This window comes from Arachis stenosperma, chromosome 4, assembly GCF_014773155.1.
Source record: "Arachis stenosperma cultivar V10309 chromosome 4, arast.V10309.gnm1.PFL2, whole genome shotgun sequence".
NCBI lineage: Eukaryota > Viridiplantae > Streptophyta > Magnoliopsida > Fabales > Fabaceae > Arachis > Arachis stenosperma.
This window is the reverse complement of record NC_080380.1, coordinates 131,253,527-131,267,165: the sequence shown is the minus strand read 5'-3', so window position 1 is coordinate 131,267,165 and position 13,639 is coordinate 131,253,527. Positions and strand designations below refer to the sequence as shown.

Genomic DNA, 13,639 nt, shown 5'->3' with positions numbered 1-13,639 from the left:
TGGGTCCGGGTTCACACTTTGATCATGGTTCTTGGTGATCCATGCATTGGCATAGAACTCTTGAACCATTAAGATTCCGACTTGTTGAATGGGGTTGGTAAGAACTTCCCAACCTCTTCTTCGAATCTCATGTCGGATCGCCGGATATTCACTCTTTTTGAGTTTGAAAGGGACCTCGGGGATCACCTTCTTCAAGGCCACAACTTCATAGAAGTGGTCTTGATGCACCCTTGAGATGAATCTCTCCATCTCCCATGACTCGGAGGTTAAAGCTTTTGCCTTCCCTTTCCTCTTTCTAGAGGTTTCTCCAGCCTCGGATGCCATAAATGGTTATGGAAAAATAAAAAGCAATGCTTTTACCATATCAAACTTAAAAGGTTTGCTCGTCCTCGAGCAAAAGAAGAAAGAAGAAAGTAGAAGAGGAAGAAATGGAGGAGATGGAGGTGGCTTATGGTTCGGCCAAAGGGGGAGAAGTAGTGTTTAGGTTGTGTGAAAATGAAGGAGTGAAGATGGGTTTATATAGGGGTGAAGAGAGGGGTAGGGTTCGGCTATGGGAGGGTGGGTTTGGGTGGGAAAGTGGTTTGAATTTGAATGGTGAGGTAGGTGGGGTTTTATGAAGGATGGATGTGAGTGGTGAAGAGAAAGATGGAATTTGATAGGTGAAGGGTTTTTGGGGAAGATGTGTTGAGGTGATTGGTGAATGGGTGAAGAAGAGAGAGGGTGGTGGGGTAGGTGGGGATCCTGTGGGGTCCACAGATCCTGAGGTGTCAAGGAAAAGTCATCCATGCACCAATTGGCGAGCAAAATTGCTCTTTGTGCCAATTCTGGCGTTAAACGCCGGGCTGGTGCCTATTTCTGGCGTTTAACGCCAGCCTCTTGCCCTTTCCTGGCGTTTAACGCCAGTCTGGTGCCCCTTTCTGGCGTTAAACGCCCAGAATGGTGCCAGACTGGGCGTTAAACGCCCATTTGCTGCCCTTACTGGCGTTTAAACGCCAGCAGGTTCTTCCTCCAGGGTGTGCTATTTTTCTTTCTGTTTTTTATTCTGTTTTTGCTTTTTCAATTGATTTTGTGACTTCCCATGATCATCAACCTACAGAAAACATAAAATAACAAAGGAAAATAGATAAAATATAACATTGGGTTGCCTCCCAACAAGCGCTTCTTTAATGTCAGTAGCTTGACAGAGGGCTCTCATGGAGCCTCACAGATACTCAGAGCAATGTTGGAACCTCCCAACACCAAACTTAGAGTTTGAATGTGGGGGTTCAACACCAAACTTAGAATTTGGTTGTGGCCTCCCAACACCAAACTTAGAGTTTGACTGTGGGGGATCTAATTGACTCTGTTTTGAGAGAAGCTCTTCATGCTTCCTCTCCATGGTGACAGAGGGATATCCTTGAGCCTTAAACACAAAGGATTCTTCATTCACTTGAATGATCAATTCTCCTCTGTCAACATCAATCACAGCCTTTGCTGTGACTAGGAAGGGTCTGCCAAGGATGATGGATTCATCCATGCACTTCCCAGTCTCTAGGACTATGAAATCAGCAGGGATGTAATGGTCTTCAATCTTCACCAGAACATCCTCTACAAGTCCATAAGCTTGTTTCTTTGAATTGTCTACCATCTCTAGTGAGATTCTTGCAGCTTGTACCTCAAAGATCCCTAGCTTCTCCATTACAGAGAGAGGCATCAGGTTTACACTTGACCCTAGGTCACACAGAGCCTTCTTGAAGGTCATGGTGCCTATGGTGCAAGGTATTGAAAACTTCCCAGGATCTTGTCTCTTTTGAGGTAATCTCTGCCTAGACAAGTCATCCAGTTCTTTGGTGAGCAAAGGAGGTTCGTTCTCCCAAGTCTCATTACCAAATAACTTGTCATTTAGCTTCATGATTGCTCCAAGGTATTTAGCAACTTGCTCTTCAGTGACATATTCATTCTCTTCAGAGGAAGAATACTCATCAGAGCTCATGAATGGCAGAAGTAAGTCCAAAGGAATCTCTATGGTCTCATTTTGAGCCTCAGATTCCCTTGGTTCCTCATTAGGGAACTCAGTGGAGGCCAGTGGACGTCCATTGAGGTCTTCCTCAGTGGCGTTCACTGCCTCTCCCTCCTCTCCAAATTCGGCCATGTTGATGGCCTTGCACTCTCCTTTTGGATTTTCTTCTGTATTGCTTGGAAGAGTACTAGGAGGGAGTTCAGTAATTTTCTTGCTCAGCTGACCCACTTGTGCCTCCAAGTTTCTAATGGAGGACCTTGTTTCAGTCATGAAACTTTGAGTGGTTTTGATTAGATCAGAGACCATGGTTGCTAAGTCAGAGTGGTTCTGCTTAGAATTATCTGTCTGTTGCTGAGAAGATGATGGAAAAGGCTTGCCATTGCTAAACCTATTTCTTCCACCATTATTGTTGTTGAAATCTTGTTGAGGTCTCTGTTGATCCTTCCAAGAAAGATTTGGATGATTTCTCCATGAAGAATTATAGGTGTTTCTATAAGGTTCTCCCATGTAATTCACCTCTTCCATTGAAGGGTTCTCAGGATCATAAGCTTCTTCTTCAGATGAAGCATCCTTAGTACTGCCTGGTGTATTTTGCATTCCAGACAGACTTTGAGAAATCAAATTGACTTGCTGAGTCAATATCTTGTTCTGAGCCAATATGGCATTCAGAGTATCAATCTCAAGAACTCCTTTCTTCTGATTTGTCCCATTGTTCACAGGATTCCTTTCAGAAGTGTACATGAATTGGTTATTTGCAACCATTTCAATTAGTTCTTGAGCTTTTGCAGGTATCTTCTTCAGATGAAGAGATCCTCCAGCAGAGCTATCCAAAGACATCTTGGACAGTTCAGACAGACCATCATAGAAAATACCTATGATGCTCCACTCAGAAAGCATGTCAGAAGGGCACTTTCTGATTAATTGTTTGTATCTTTCCCAAGCTTCATAGAAGGATTCTCCTTCCTTCTGTCTGAAGGTTTGGACTTCCACTCTAAGCTTACTCAATTTTTGAGGTGGAAAGAACTTTGCCAAGAAGGCATTGACTAGCTTTTCCCAAGAGTTCAGGCTGTCTTTAGGTTGTAAGTTCAACCATATTCTAGCTCTGTCTCTTACAGCAAAAGGGAATAGCATAAGTCTGTAGACCTCAGGGTCAACCCCATTAGTCTTGACAGTGTCATAGATTTGCAAGAATTCAGCTAAAAACTGATGAGGATCTTCCAATGGAAGTCCATGGAACTTGCAATTCTGTTGCATTAGAAAAACTAATTGAGGCTTAAGCTCAAAGTTGTTTGCTCCAATGGCAGGGATAGAGATGCTTCTCCCATAGAAGTCGGGAGTAGGTGCAGTAAAGTCACCCAGCACCTTCCTTGCATCATTGTTGTTGTTTTCGGCTGCCATGGGTTCTTCTTCTTTGAAGATTTCTGTTAGGTCCTCTACAGAGAGTTGTGCCTTAGCTTCTCTTAGCTTTCGCTTCAAGGTCCTTTCAGGTTCAGGGTCAGCCTCAACAAGAATGCTTTTTTCTTTGCTCCTGCTCATATGAAAGAGAAGAGAACAAGAAAATATGGAATCCTCTATGTCATAGTATAGAGATTCCTTGAGGTGTCAGAGAAAAAGAAAAATAGAAGGAAGAGGTAGAAGAATTCGAACTTAGTGAGATAGAGTTCGAATTGTGCATTGAGGAGGAGTGGTACTCCATAAATAGAAGGATGTGAGAAGAGGGGAAGAGATTTTTCGAAAATTAAGTAAAAGATTTTAAAAACATTTTGAAAAAGATTTTGAAGAAGATATGATTGAAAACTTTTTTTGAAAAAGATGTGATTTAAAAGATATGATTTGAAAAACAATTTAAAAAGATTTGATTTTAAAAAATTAATGACTTGCCTAACAAGAAAAGATATGATTCAAACATTAAACCTTTCTCAACAGAAAAGGCAACATACTTGAAATGTTGAATCAAATCATTAATTGATAGCAAGTATTTTTGAAAAAGGAAAGAAATTGATTTTGAAAAAGGTTTGATTAAAAAGATTTGATTTGAAAAAGATTTGATTTTGAAAAGATTTTGAAAACTTGAAAAAAATTTGCATTAAAAACAGAATCTTCCCTCTTGTGCCATCCTGGCGTTAAACGCCCAGAATGGTGCACATTCTGGCGTTTAACGCCCAAAGCACTACCCTTTTGGGCGTTAAACACCCAGCCAGGCATCCTGGCTGGCGTTTAAACGCCAGTTTTTCCTTCTTCACTGGGCGTTTTGAACGCCCAGCTTTTTCTGTATAATTCCTCTGTTGCATGTACTGAATCTTCAGTTCCCTGTATTATTGACTTGAAAATAGAACCAAGATCAAATAAACAATGCATACAAGACACCAAACTTAAAATGAGACACTAGACTCAACAAGAAACATAAAATATTTTTGGTTTTTTTTATGATTTTGTAATTTTTTTTTTGGATTTTTTGAAAATTATGTGGAAAAAGAAAATAAGGGCGTCAAAATTCTTAATGAGAATTCCAGGAATCATGCAATGTTAGTCTAAAGCTTTAGTCTAAAGGAATTAGACATGGATAGCCAAGTTTCAGCAGGACATTGCATTCAAGAGCTAAATTGATGAGGATCAATTAGCTTTGGTAATTATAAGAACATCACCATGAAACACTAGAATTCATTCTTAAGAACTCTGAAAAATACCTAATCTAAGCAACAAGATGAACCGTCAGTTGTCCATACTCGAAACAATCCCCGGCAACGGCGCCAAAAACTTGGTGCACGAAATTGTGATCACTACTTTTCACAACTCAAATAATCCCCGGTAATGAATCCAAAAACTTGGTGCTCAATACCATGGCATAAACACAACTTCGCACAACTAACCAGCAAGTGCACTGGGTCGTCCAAGTAATAAACCTTACGCGAGTAAGGGTCGATCCCACGGAGATTGTTGGTATGAAGCAAGCTATGTCACCTTGTAAATCTTAGTCAGGCAGACTCAAATGGTTATGGATGATATATGAATAAAACATAAAGATAAAGATAGAGATACTTATGCAATTCATTGGTGAGAATTTCAGATAAGCGTATGAAGATGCTTTGTCCCTTCCGTCTTTCTGCTTTCCTACTGTCTTCATCCAATCCTTCTTACTCCTTTCCATGGCAAGCTGTATGTTGGGCATCACCGTTGTCAATGGCTACAGTCCCATCCTCTCAGTGGAAATGTTCAACGCACCCTGTCACGGCACGGCTATCCAGCTGTCGGTTCTCGATCATGTCGGAATAGAATCCAGTGATTCTTTTGCGTCTGTCACTAACGCCCCACAATCGCGAGTTTGAAGCTCGTCACAGTCATTCAATCATTGAATCCTACTCAGAATACCACAGACAAGGTTTAGACCTTCCGGATTCTCTTGAATGCAGTCATCAATTCTAGCTTATACCAAGAAGATTCCGGTTAAAGAACCCAAGAGATATCCACCCAATCTAAGGTAGAACGGAGGTGATTGACGGTCACACGTTCATAGGTGAGAATGATGATGAGTGTCACGGATCATCACATTCATCAAGTTGAAGAACAAGTGATATCTTGGAATAAGAACAAGCTGAATTGAATAGAAGAACAATAGTAATTGCATTAATACTCGAGGTACAGTAGAGCTCCACACCTTAATCTATGGTGTGTAGAAACTCCACCGTTGAAAATACATAAGAACAAGGTCTAGGCATGGCCGTGAGGCCAGCCTCCAGTGATCAAAAGATTCAAAGATCTCAAGATCTGATCTAAGAACTAGATGTCCAAAGATGAAAATACAATAGCAAAAGGTCCTATTTATAGAGTACTAGTAGCTTAAGGTTTACAAAGATGAGTAAATAACATAAAAATCCACTTCCCGACCCACTTGGTGTGTGCTTGGGCTGAGCATTGAAGCATTTTCGTGTAGAGACTCTTCTTGAAGTTAAACGCCGGCTTCTATGCCAGTTTGGGCGTTTAACTCCCATTCTTGTGCCAGTTCCGGCGTTTAACGCCGGGCATTCTTGAGCTGATTTGGAACGCCGGTTTGGGCCATCAAATCTCGGGCAAAGTATGGATTATTATACATTGCTTGAAAGCCCAGGATGTCTACTTTCCAACGCCGTTAAGAGCGCGCCAATTGGGCTTCTGTAGCTCCAGAAAATCCACTTCGAGTGCAGGGAGGTCAGAATCCAACAGCATCTGCAGTCCATTTCAGTCTCTGAATCAGATTTTTGCTCAGGTCCCTCAATTTCAGCCAGAAAATACCTGAAATCATAGAAAAACACACAAACTCATAGTAAAGTCCAGAAAAGTAAATTTTAACTAAAAACTAATAAAAATATACTAAAAACTAACTAAATCCTACTAAAAACATACTAAAAACAATGCCAAAAAGCGTATAAATTATCCGCTCATCAATATCCCAGCTGGTGGATGTGTTCGATTTTTTCTTCCTCCCCTATTTCTTGTGCCACAGTTATCAGAAGTTTCAAGCCATTATCTGGCTCTTAATTTGAATGCGATGCAACTAGAGGACCCTTTCCATCTTGGCGACATTGAGGATTACAACACGAATGGAGGGGTAGAATTTTGAGTGGGCCACAGGTTTAGGAGTAGAGATGCTGTTCTGTTGGCAGTGAAGAATTACAAAACTCGAAGAAACGTCGAGTGCAGGGTATTGGAGTTAGATAGGCTGAAAGACCACTATCGATGCAAGCAATCTTTCGCTGGGTATCCATGGAGTCTTCATGTAGCATATCAACAGAACCTCTACTATTGATAAGTATTGCATTTAACAGTTTATAGAATTAAATTAATATACAATTTATACGTTAGATGTTTAGATTTATGAGTTCACTTGTAAGGAGGTGTGGAGGTTCGGGAGGGGGGCACATACCTATTTGGTGCCAACTATGTCTCAATATTACCCTCAGTTGGATGGCAGTCCGATTTGCACTATTATCCTACTAATTATACATACGGATCCATCTATATCCATCTCAGTATTGCAAAGTGCAATGCAATAGAATTATAATTTCAAGACATCATATTGAAAGGTATGGATGACAAAGCAAAAGATGATTGCTCAGATTTATAGCGATCGAGAAAAGTCGTACAACAAGATTCTCAGACTTTTACAAGCTTTGTCCAATTTCCTTCCTAGTACTATACATAATTGTGTTGTAGTTCCACACTACAATGGAAACACATTGACAGAGATTTTAGCCAGCTTTATAAGATTTTTGGGCCTTCTCACCATGTAACGAAGCTTTTAAGCACTGCAAGCCATTTGTTTTGGTTGACGGGACGCATTTGTATGGGAAATACGAGGGTGTACTGCTAATTGTTGTTGCCCAAGATGGAAACAACAACATTCTTTCCATCGCCTTTGTACTAGTGGAGTCCGAGTCTACTGAGTCATGGTCTTTTTTCGAACAAACTTGAGGTAGCACATGACTCTGCAACATAGCATACTTACCATATCTAATAGATCTCAAGCCATTCACGCTGCTCTCAATGTGGCCAATAGTGGATGGCACCCTTCTACAACTCAGCATGCTTATTGCGTATGTCATATGGCTTCTAACTTCAATACCCAGTTCAAATCTGTAGAGAAAAAGCGGCATCTTATAAATGCAGCTTATAGTCCCAGTAAGGAATATAATGATGTGATTGGTATTTGGATGCCTTAAGGGGATTATCAAGGGATATGCTTGATTGGGCATTAAGGTTTAGGAAGGCATTTTGGCTCCAGCACTGTGATAAGGATTGTCGGTTTGGTCATATGACCATGAATCTCTCTGAGTGCATCAACACTGTTCTAAAGGAAACGAGAAATCTTCCTATGGCTGCTATTGTGAGGGTAACTTATGAGTGACTGCAACAACTGTTTGTGCACAAGGGTCGTGAGGCGCAAGCTCAATTGAATTCTAGTAAGGTATTCTCACAATAACTACTAGCAGCAATAAAGAAGAACAGAGAGTCACCACCTAAGATGAGGGTCACTCACTATGATCGAAGGGCTTCAGTTTTTAGCGTAGAGAAAACGGATCCCCTAGAGGGATGGAGCCAAAATTTATATCGCGTTAGGCTCAACATGCAGCAGTGCGACCGTGGAGTTTTTCAAGCCCTGTACTATTTGTGTCGCCATGCTTTAGCTGCATGGTCTACAGCGAGCATCGAGTGGGATGAGTGGGGTACATTCGTTGATCCAGTGTATCGAATAGCTTCAGATTTCAAAGTTTATGAGATGGAGTTTTCTCCTATACCAGACAAGAAGATGTGGGCCTCGTGGTATGGTGCAAGGTTGAAGCCAAATCTCTCTATGCACAGGAAGACGAAAGGACAACCAAAATTGACACAACTACGTAATGAGATGGACAAGGTTGAGAGGTTTGAGAAGAGGTGCAGTCTTTGTCGTTAGGTAGGTCATACAAGGCGAGGACCCATGACAAATGTCTGCAACTATCAAAGTCCGCCAGTAGCGACAACCATAGGAAGGGGACAAGGTTGTGTAACTTGTCTGTAAACAAGTATTCCCTGATCAACATATGTAAATAACATTTGGCATAATGGCGGTGAGCAGCTACATCAGCTCCTGCTGGAATGTGGGACACTCTGTTCCTGAGTCAAGTCATCTTCAATCCGAAATTCTGCTTCTTGTCCTCAGGCTGGAGAGGAGGCCTATCACCAAGCAAATCTATAACCCACTACCACGTGGGGTGCCCATGAAATTGCTGAAAATTTCTAGTGCAGCTGCTTATCTAGTCACTATCTGTGCGCAACCTAGTATGGTATGCCACATCCTGGAGTGTAATGGTGACCTTGCCCCATGAAAGGTGAAAAGTATGTGTCTTTGGTCTCCACCGCTCCACAAATGGAGAGAGTAGAACATTGTCGAAGATAAAATCCCTTAGTTCTACTGCATGCCAAAACCAGTCTCCCTAATATAAGGTAGTAGAACTTCAGACGACATGATCCCTAAAGTCACACGACGTGTTAAGAGATTCTAGTGTGACTATACAACTATTATTCATTAGTCTTCTTAAACTAATTGTTTATTGCATTATTGCTTTATAATAAAATAATTATGAATATAACATAATTAATTTTAAGCATGACCCATTAAATAATTTAATGTATATACACATAAGAGAATGTATTATTTACTAAATAATATAATATCATTTAACTAAATTTAAACATGACTCATTAACTGATTCAATTCATATGATAATATATTATTTAATTAAAAATAACAAATACAAAATATAATTATTTTATAATAAACTAACACGATAGATAAAATGTATGTCATATATACTTAATTAAATTTAAGCATGATTCATAAGATAATATATTCTTTAATTAAGAATATAAAAAATATAATTATTTTAGAATAAACTAACATGACAGATAAAAATTATTTTATAAATACCTAATCAAATTCTAATATTTTATTCTTTTAACAAGTCTCACCCAAATAAATACTAAACATCTAATTAACATATAAAGGTGGTATCAATTAAAAACTAAATAAATTTAAGGGCAAAACACATAAGTAAACCATAGCTAGGTCAATATTACATGAATCAGCCAAATCAAAAATTGGTTCATCAATCAACCAAAGGAGATTTCTATATAATTCGAACCAATTTGGTTCGAACTCAATCTCCATGTAATTCGAACCAATTAGGTTCGAATTACACCTTGTAAAGGTTTGCCAAATAATTCGAACCAATCAGGTTCGAACTTCTACATATAATTCGAACCAATTAGGTTCGAATTAGTGTGAAGAATTAGCCAGCAAGTAATTCGAACTAAGATGGTTCGAATTACTAAGAATTCGTTCTGCACAGCAATTTAAGTTACGAACATAGTTTTTGCATCATGGTTTAATAAAACTCGCAGAGTTATTTATTCCGGTGTGCATTAGACATACATTTCGTTTAAAACTGCGGAGAAAGAACATATTCATTAACTAAATTCCCATTCAAAGTACATCACACTGACGTTAACAAATTCTATCAGTCAGCAACTACAAGTAAGAAAACCGATAATAGTGGAATCTAAACGCGAAATTGAAACAACGAAAGTACCAAATCCACCAAAACACCTAATCATGCCCCCGTGTGTGCTCTGCTCCTCCGAGCTGTGGGCAACTCCGACGTGTGTGGCCCGGCTGCCGACAAAGCCCACACCTCTTTGGCCGGTTTGAATCTGCCTCGTCCATATTGGTCCGTATCCTAGTGGACCTTGGCCGACCCTCTCTCGCACGCCTCTTATTGGGGTCAGGGATGACAGTCGGCCCGTCATATGGTGGCCAGAAACCCTCCGAAATGGGAGGTGTGAAACCCATCCGATACACACTGAAGACCGAACTAAGACGATACACGTGGTGGATGTAAGGCTCCCATGTAAGCCGTGAGTAGGCATAGCATGCCAGTGCGTGGGGACATGGAAAATGAAGAGCCTGGAAGTATCCACAGTCACATGTCTGAGATGCAAGCGAGACTCTGTAGCTACCTAGTGAGAAAGAACCAATCGGAGTTGTCTCTGCGACGGTGAACTCGGAGTTATCTCTGTCGTACACAGTAACGGTGAAGCACCTAGCCGTCTTCAAGTTGGCCTCTATACACTTCACCAAGTGCTGACTAGATTGTTGTCCAGTTCCCATCTGCGCCTCAGCCTCTCTCCTTTTGCGAACAAATAATTCCGCCAACCTTCCGTATGTTGCCTTCACTAGCGAGCACACAGGTAGGTTTCGTACACCCTTGAGAATCGAGTTCACACACTCAGATATATTCGTCGTCATGTGTCCGAATCTACGCCCCTCATCACAATGCTGTGTCCACAACGAATACTCAATCCGGTTCGCCCAGTCACACATCGCCGGGTCTTCGGACCTAAGAATATCAAACCAGTAATGGAACTCGACCTCGGTCTTAGCGTACACCGCATTCACAAGTAGCCTCCTTACGTCTTTGCCCTTGAAGGTGAGGGCGAAATTTGCCGCAACATGTCGAATGCAGAATGCCCGGTATGCAGACGGAGGTAACCAGCCTCCGTCAGGAGCCTCAAGCGCGGCCTTGATGCCGTTATGCCTTTCCGAGATAACCAGCAGACCCGGCTGCGGTGTCACATGCTGACGCAGGTGGGAGAGAAAGAAGGACCACGACTCAGCGTTCTCACCCTCGACTAATGCGAATGCAACAGGGAGTATGTTGGAGTTCCCGTCCTGTGCAATCGCGACAAGCAACGTTCCCCCATACTTGCCATACAGATGGGTGCCATCAATACTAATTAGGGGCTTGCAAAGACGGAATGCCTCGATACACGGTGAAAACGTCCAGAATAGTCTGTGAAAATAAGCTCGAGACTCGTCCAACTGTCCACCGACACGAACAGGGCTCGTCTTTAGGACTGCAACAGTACCAGCCATCGTCAACTGGACTCCTAACACCCACCTTGGGAGCTCATTGTACGACTCATCCCAGTCACCATAGATGAGGGCAACAGCCTTCTGCTTCGCCAACCAGACCCTCCTGTAAGTCGGCCTAAACCCGAAGTGTGTTGCGGTGGCATTTAGGAGCACCTTGATGCTAACGGATGCGTCAGCCCTAACCATTGGCATAATGAATGCCGATATCACATGGTAATCCAATTTCCTGTGGTCGCTGGAAATCGAGGTGGCGAGACAAGTATGCAGTCCGTTGTAACGTTTGACCTCCCAAACTCCCTTTCGCTGTCGGAGACTAAGCCGAATCAACCATGTACACCCATTGCCGAACTCAGAACACTTGCCCACATACCGGCGATAGTCAGACTCCACGACCTTGTACTGTACCCCTCGACGGATGCTGTAAGTCTTGACACTTAAGAGGGCCTCTTCTTTATCCGGAAATTGCTGACCAACCTGAAACTCTGTCAGACCTGCAGACCCTTCAGCATCTCTAGCGCCAAATCCAACCGGCTGCCCAGGTACCCCCTCCTGTCTCATGGCATCCAAGTCCAAAGAGGGAAAATGTGGAGGGTACTGCTGCGTGCCAGAGCTAGAACCACCGCCCGTCCCAGCAGGCTCACTTGCTCCAGCATCATCGCCACTGTCATCAGCAATCATATCTGGCTCGACATCATCGTCCTCTGGATCATCCAAGAATCCATCTCCAACCCCAGCCGGTACAAGACACTGTAAAGAGGTCCGCGGATATTCCTCTTCTCCGACCTCGTCGCCTACACTCCTGTTGAGATCAACAGCGAACGAAGGAGAGGCGACAGGTTGGAGGGGCGGCTCGTACACAGGGACGGAGGAAGATGCCACGGCTGGTCTTGAGTTAGAACCGGCTACCGTGGCTAAAGTGGTGGTATTCCGGTTCGAACCCCCCGAGCTGGACACGGCGTAAACCAACTTTGCCAACAGTTCTGGTGTCCTCACCTCTAAAAACTGCCGACGATAATGAAACATGACCTGCAAGTCATCATCACTCCCGATTGTGAAACAATCGTACTTTACGGTTTCCTGGAGCACCGTAATTAGAATTCGATAAAAAAATTTCTTAACCCGTTTCACACATTCTAGACCAAGTTTCAGCAGTACAGAGCTAACAAGGTCCTCATACCTCGTCGTAGGCCTTACGATAACACAGAGAGGATCCTTATCAGTGAACTTCACACCGAAACGGATTTTCCTCTTAATGGATCCTCTGTGGTGAACCAACACTACGAAACTCTCCTCACTAGCCATCTTAGCTCCTCTCTAATGATACCAACTCACGTTCAAACCATATAAATACAGCTCTGGTCCTCACTAATTCGAACCACCATAGTAGCTGTAAATCGAACCAATTTGGTTCGAATTACTTGGCAAATGTGTAATTCGAACCTAATTGGTTCGAATTATATATAGAAGTTCGAACCTGATTGGTTCGAATTATTTGGCAAACCTTTACAAGGTGTAATTCGAACCTAATTGGTTCGAATTACATGGAGATTGAGTTCGAACCAAATTGGTTCGAATTATATAGAAATCTCCTTTGGTTGATTGATGAACCAATTTTTGATTTGGCTGATTCATGTAATATTGACCTAGCTATGATTTACTTATGTGTTTTGCCCTAAATTTAAATATATTAAATAATTAAATATTAAAAATAATAGACATAAAAATTAACCTCAAAATCCAGTGCTCAAACCACATGCCAAGTTGCATTCAACCTGTTAATATTGTTCGATCGGATGTAACTCCCTCATCTAACCATGAATGTTTTGAAACTTTCAAAAACTCAAAAATTGTCAAATGAAGCAAATAGATATCGGCTACACCCCTTTTTTATAGCATTTTCATGTATCTCGGGTACTGTGTCCAATTTTTCTGTAATGTACGTATCCCAGATATACAATATCCAGTTATCGAACTTTCATCGTATCCCAATAGCACCTAGGATGTAATTGGCGTGGTTCTTTCACATCTAGAGCATAGTGTACCCAGACCGGAATAATTATGTAATGTAATTTATTCTACTGTACTAAAAAAATGAGCAATTATGGATAAAAGTAAATATTCTATATTTTACATATTTTTGTAATTATTATATTTAATTAATTTAGATAAAAAAAATTATATTTTTAATCTATATT

At 41.5% G+C, this 13,639-nt stretch overlaps 1 protein-coding gene and 1 non-coding gene across 2 annotated transcripts; both read left to right on the top strand.

Annotated features, from left to right (window-relative positions):
• The first annotated feature begins 2,890 nt into the window (after window positions 1-2,890).
• On the top strand, window positions 2,891-2,998 carry LOC130977277 (small nucleolar RNA R71). The gene has a single exon (XR_009084977.1). It is a non-coding gene; the product is annotated as a small nucleolar RNA R71 (small nucleolar RNA).
• Window positions 2,999-7,997: 4,999 nt separating this feature from the next.
• On the top strand, window positions 7,998-8,426 carry LOC130975533 (uncharacterized). The gene has a single exon (XM_057900318.1). It carries the CDS (start codon window positions 7,998-8,000, stop codon window positions 8,424-8,426), a length of 429 nt encoding a protein of 142 aa, XP_057756301.1.
• The last annotated feature ends 5,213 nt before the right edge of the window (window positions 8,427-13,639 follow it).